This window comes from Eptatretus burgeri, chromosome 10 (assembly GCF_056783735.1).
Source record: "Eptatretus burgeri isolate ZD-2024b chromosome 10, Ebu_testis_v1, whole genome shotgun sequence".
Taxonomy (NCBI): Eukaryota; Metazoa; Chordata; class Myxini; order Myxiniformes; family Myxinidae; genus Eptatretus; species Eptatretus burgeri.
This window is the reverse complement of record NC_140970.1, coordinates 41,121,187-41,127,173: the sequence shown is the minus strand read 5'-3', so window position 1 is coordinate 41,127,173 and position 5,987 is coordinate 41,121,187. Positions and strand designations below refer to the sequence as shown.

The following is a 5,987-nucleotide window of genomic DNA, read 5'->3' as shown; positions in this document are numbered from 1 at the left end:
CTACCCTCCCTCCTCCCACCCCATCCCTTGCCTGAGACAGGTGGTGGCTTGTGTGTTCATAAGTTATGAATTGTGAGAAAAATGACTGTTTTAAACCGCTAGTAAGGTGCATCATGGAAAAAAATGTGATCCTATTTCAGTTTTGTCATGATTAACCTTGGGAACTCATCGGAGTAACATCACACACAAACAAACAACTCTCATTAACTTTTAAATATAGAAGATAACATCGCTCTAAGCTCCTAATGAAATGAAATAACATCCTAAATGAAAGCAGATCATACAAAAAGGGGGAAAAATGTGATCTCATGAGGAGGAGGCGAAGGAGAAGGACAAGATGATGATAATAATCACACCGGATGACACCGAGACACTGGACTTTGTTCTTCACTCCATCGACCAGTTATTACAAAGAAGAGAAGTAAAACTTCTCTCCCCTTTTTGTTTTGTTTCGCAGTGATAATGCATGCAGAGTAAACTGCGTACCATAGTGCTGAGTTGTGCAGGTACTGAACACGAACACGAACACACACACACATACACACACACACACACACACACACACACACACACACACACACACACACACACACACACAACTCTTTTATGACTATATTTTGCTCTGTTTTGACTTCTGTTAATTTGACTATTATGACAGTGATTAACACTGTGCCGTGGTGCGGTGTAGCACATGTGAATGAACTAAACTGCATCGGTAATACCTCGTCGTTCACTTCACCTTACCTTACCTCGTCGCTTACTCGGCACTGCGGTGTCGTAAAAAGACATGTGTGAACACCATGGGGCCGCACTGTAGGTCTCTCAAAATACCACCTGTCACTGGAAAATTCCTTCGCTAAATATGGAGGATGGTTCTTCTTCTTCTTCTTCTTCTTCTTCTTCTTCTTCTTCTTCTTCTTCTTCTTAAGTTTGATGGCATTTTCAGAGCCGACAGGCTCGATATACAGCAAACATCCAGACATAACAGTGGTGAACGAAAGAGCCTTTCGGTAATCTGTAATACTATATGGATTTCCCGCTCTCTTTTCAAACTCTCATAACCACCTTGCAGTCGGGAATGCTTCTGGTTCAAATGGCTCAAAATGTTCAGCAGATTGGACATGCCAAAGCCCCACCTCTTTAATACTTTGAAATAGATGCAATCTGGGTCCATCATCTGGAGGAAATTTTAAAAACAGATGGTTCAAATCTTCCAGTTTTCTACAAGTATCTTTGACAGCCTTTCTTAAATAAATAAATAAAATTCGTTTTATTAAGTCATTTATTTATTTTGATATGCATGACATCTGGACATCTTGAGTTACATGCTGCATGTGGAGTTTTACAAAATTGGTGCTGCCAATTCGTCAGATCTATAGATTGTGTAATCCACACAATTTATTTCCTTCATATAATATGTGAATACACGTTCATGCACATGTGAAATACAGTTTATTCATGTGTAATTCCACGTAATGTAAAATGTGACTTCAACATCTCAATTCTCCCCCCTCGCACACTCTCTCCCTCCTCCGTTTCCTCTCTCTCCCCCCTCTCCACTCTCCCCCATAATCATCCACATCATGCACAGGGGAGATAAGGGAGGGAATTATGGAGTGAGGGGTGGGAGAGGTTGGAGATTGACTAACTTAGACTGCCTTGACTTGATTACCTTAACTTGAGAAGGGACATAACCGGCCTTGGCTGATTTACTTTTATCGTTCAGTTTTAAACTTCAAAACATCGAATACACTTTATTTCACAAATTAATAATTCCTTAAAACCAAACGTAATTAATAAATATTGGATTCCGTAGTTAGTCCACATATTCAATCTATTATGTACAAAGATTTTCGAAGTATTGTTTAATTATATAGTTGGAAAAGAGTTATCACTCGCCATACATCGACTCTTTATATTGTTACGGCTGTGGGAATTCGCATTACACCATAAAGGGCCCTCAGATGAGATATCTCGATCGGTACATGTGTAGTTAGCCCAAACCCATTGTATAGAGGGAATTTATGTGATCCATTCGGGCTGCGATCCTCCAGTTAGTCGTTTTTCTTTCTCTATCTTTTATTTCAAACGAACAAAAACCGCCAACGATGCTGGTGGGTTTTTCCCACCATTCTTCCCCGCGCTTGGTGTGAGGGAAGGGGGAGGGGTAGCTCACTGCCAATTGGTGGATGGACAGCGTGAGGCGGTCGGGGTGAGGGAACGCCCCTTTTCCAGAACCCTCTCGAAGGAGGGTGAAGCCGGAAACGGGGCGGAGTGAAGGGCGGAGCACCGCGCTACAAAAGTCGGACACGGGTGGGGTGCGCTTCCTCTTCCTCGTCCTCTTCCTCTTCGTCCTGGAGCTGGTCTCGTCGTTCTTCTTGGCTGGTGGTCTGGTATGGTCTTCTGTCGGTGCGGTCCCGAAAACCCGCTTCCGCGCGGAGATAGTGCCAGAAACCCCGTCCATTTCCCCAAAACCCCATCCGAGCTGTCGGGCGGACGACGCGAGCTACGCGCGGCACGAGCTCGGTGCACCACGCCAGAGAGAGCTCGCAGACCGCGAGAGGAGTCGGGGCCAGGCGCGACCAGGCCGACGGACGTGGGAGGAGGACTCGATGGCCCAAAGGGCAGTTGCGACTTCCTTTCTTTTTTCCTTTGCTTTTGTGTAAATGACTGTGGGTGGTGCCTATCCGACAAGTAGAACTGTTTAAATGTTGCCGTGTGTGCGCGTAGTCGGTTTTAACTCTTCTTTCGCTTTGAATTTGACGAATTTGACGAGTAACCCTATCCTGCGCGGGTGGGCAATTGGCACAATCATGGTGAGGTTAAACCCCCACCCATGACTAGCTCCCGACGTTGTTCTGAGAGGGTCACGACTGAATTGTCTGTCCGGTGGGCGATGTGCCGCGATTCGAGTTACGTGGCCGTTCGCACACCGGCGGGCGCGAATTCGCGACAATATCTACCCTGGGTACATGAAAAACTGTAATTAGATCACAATTCGAACCCTAACTTCAGTTTTCAATCGCTGTACTTTTACGAAGTAATAATAAATAACTAATTCCCCAGCAAGGAACCTCAACTCTTCTCCCCCCTCCTCTCCCCCTCCTCTCCCCCTTCTCTCCCCTTCTCTCCCCTTCTCTCCTCTGCCCCTCTCTCTCCCCCTCCCCACAATGTGTCTGACCAGATACATTCAAAAGAGATATTAAAGGCATTTTTCTCTAAAAACGCCAATATTCGTCCAATTTTATCACCTTTTGCTGAAATTGAGTCTTAAACCATCTTAGCGACTATGGAGAGGTGCATTAGAGTTAAGATAAAAGGTGTGAGACAGTAAGAAAATGCCATCCTTGCAAAAGAAGCTGAAGAGGCCTCAGATCTATACAGAGCAAACTTCTGGTTCTGGGTTTTTACTTCCGGTTCTGGATTTGGGGCGATGGCTGGTTCTCTCAGGGGTCTCTGCTGAATTTCTCAAAGTTACGTTTCCGGTCGTTATATGTTCTGTTTTAACTATTTTCTCACCTACATGTTTACTGTGTGTTCCCAGTTCGGTTTTGTTTCAAAAATCTTGCTATTTTGTGTTTTCTTCGACCTTGTTTTACCGGCTTCCTTGAGGCCGATACCCCGTGTTCCCCGCCCCCATCCCTCTCCCTTCCACAGATCTCATGTCTCTGTTCCCCCATTGTTTTGTCCTTCCCTCTCCTGCCCCTCTTGTCTCATGCCCCCCTTGTTGTACATTGTGTGTCAGCTCTCATACGAGCCTTGACAATGTATACAAAAAAAATAATAATGGCAGCAATTTGATTTTAAGCCCCTCACTGAATGGGGGAAGCCACGCCCTGACTGGCCTCCCTGAATGGAGGGAGGTCATGCCCTGTACGGACAGACACAGTGAAGAAGAGTGCAGATGGGTTTTATGGTCCCTGGTCGAGTAGTTCAAGGAAAAATCGTTGGAAAGACAGACAAATAAACAAAATAAATAGATTATTTATATAGATGCGGAAGGTCAATGTCACAGCACAAACTATCAATCCTTCATCAAATTGAAGTTAAAACATGAAATAACTGAGTTTTGGTCAATCGGCCATCGTGTTTGGGGTTCCCCCCCCCCCTTTGACGGGGAGAGGACCCTTTGCACTTCTGTGTTGGAAGGTGATTCTCTGTCGGGAATCAATCTACTTGCCTTGAAATATTTGTATTCCAAATGCAGAATGGAAAGTAATTCACAAAGGGTCCACAGTATCTGCGGGACTACATGAGTGTAAGGAATGGTCACAGGCTCCTGTATGACCGAAAACAACGAAACAAGGAGGCAATTTGACAGTGTTGCCGTGTTGCACTCCCAAGTTATTTTTTTTTTGCTCCAACTTGAAACGGTGATATTCTTGACGTTTTATTAAAGTCTAAATAACCCACCATACTTGGCCAGCACTCTGAACAAAATGGAAATTCCTTCCTGCACTTTTTTGCCAACCGGTACTGGGCAAGCGTGGCAAGTGTGCCAAATGCCTCCCAACTTGAGTTGAGGGAGGGCTTCATCTAGCACTGGATGGAATTCAGCTGGTGTAATGACAATGATGATGTCATAGTTAATGTCCTTAAAGCTCTGCCTTCTCCCTCATATACGTACTCTTCTCCTACAGGCTGGAGCAGGCAAACCGTGAGCTGATTTCCCGTGTAGAACGGCTCTCAGAGGAACTTGAACAAGAGAGAGCACGCCATCGCATGGCCACCATCAAGTTGCGCAATGCCGAACGTGCGCGGAATGACGCTGAGCGGAGAAACGAGGTACTACAAAGAGAGATGGAGCAGTTCTTCGCGCTTCTCGGTGAACTAGGCCCCGATTCTTCAGGCACCAGGCCAGAACTCCCGAGTCACATCCGTTTGCCCTAATGCTCAACAGCAACTATTTCCTTTAATATCAAGTTTGTTGCTTTTCATTTCTTAGTTAAATACATAACTCGTCCTGTGTATTGCACTCTCCCTCTATCCAGCCTTCAGTGTGCAAATGCTTTCTGAGTTTTAATCACAATTACAAATTCACAACTTTGACATTATCTGCTTATCTACAATGAGCCATCAGAGATCAATCACCCTCCTTCCCATATGTCCACTGGCACATTTCCTCACCTCTCTTGTCAGAATGTTCACACATTCCACATCCAGGACATCACTTTGATCATGTGACCGCATGTAACCAATCTGCAAATGTTCCTCCTTCAGCCTTGCTCTCACTTTGTCCTTTTACGGACTGGATATGCGATGTTACAGGTGCTTGCGTGCCAAGGGCAACGCTTCTTCTGTTTTATATAATAAAAATGGATATTTTCTAAATTCACCTTGCAAGAAAATTTGAAGAGCCATGGAAAAAAAATCTCTCTCTCTCTCTCTCTCTCTCTCTCTCTCTCTCTCTCTCTCTCTCTCTCTCTCTCTCTCTCTCTCTCTCTCTCTCTCTCTCTCTCTCTCTCTCTCTCTCTCTCTCTCTCTCTCTCTCTCTCTCTCTCTCTCTCTCTCTCTCTCTCTCTCTCTCTCTCTCTCTCTCTCTCTCTCTCTCTCTCTCTCTCTCTCTCTCTCTCTCTCTCTCTCTCTCTCTCTCTCTCTCTCTCTCTCTTTCTCTCTCTCTCTCTCTCTCTCTCTGTTTCTCTGTTTCTCTGTTTCTCTGTTTCTCTGTTTCTCTGTTTCTCTGTTTCTCTGTTTCTCTGTTTCTCTGTTTCTCTGTTTCTCTGTTTCTCTGTTTCTCTCTGTCTCACGTCCCTCTGTCTCACGTCCCTCTGTCTCACGTCCCTCTGTCTCACGTCCCTCTGTCTCACGTCCCTCTGTCTCACGTCCCTCTGTCTCACGTCCCTCTGTTTTGCATCACTGTGTCTCATGTCACTCTTCCCCATTCTCATCACTGTCTCCCCATTTCTGTCTCTCCGTCTCCCATCTCTCCTCTCTTCTTACACTTTCGTGAATAATGCACTCAAACACAACTTATGCTGTTTGCGAAT

At 45.2% G+C, this 5,987-nt stretch overlaps 1 protein-coding gene across 3 annotated transcripts in view; it reads left to right on the top strand.

The window, feature by feature from the left end:
• The window catches only part of LOC147018392 (rho GTPase-activating protein 24-like), a 241,847-nt gene extending 236,446 nt beyond the window's left edge, over window positions 1-5,401 (top strand). For all 3 annotated transcript variants that reach the window (XM_085897987.1, XM_085897986.1, XM_085897988.1), the window contains one exon: window positions 4,641-5,401. In XM_085897987.1, the coding sequence (XP_085754113.1) occupies window positions 4,641-4,890 (250 nt within the window). In that variant the 3' untranslated portion in view covers window positions 4,891-5,401. The remainder of the gene's footprint in view (window positions 1-4,640) is intronic.
• The last annotated feature ends 586 nt before the right edge of the window (window positions 5,402-5,987 follow it).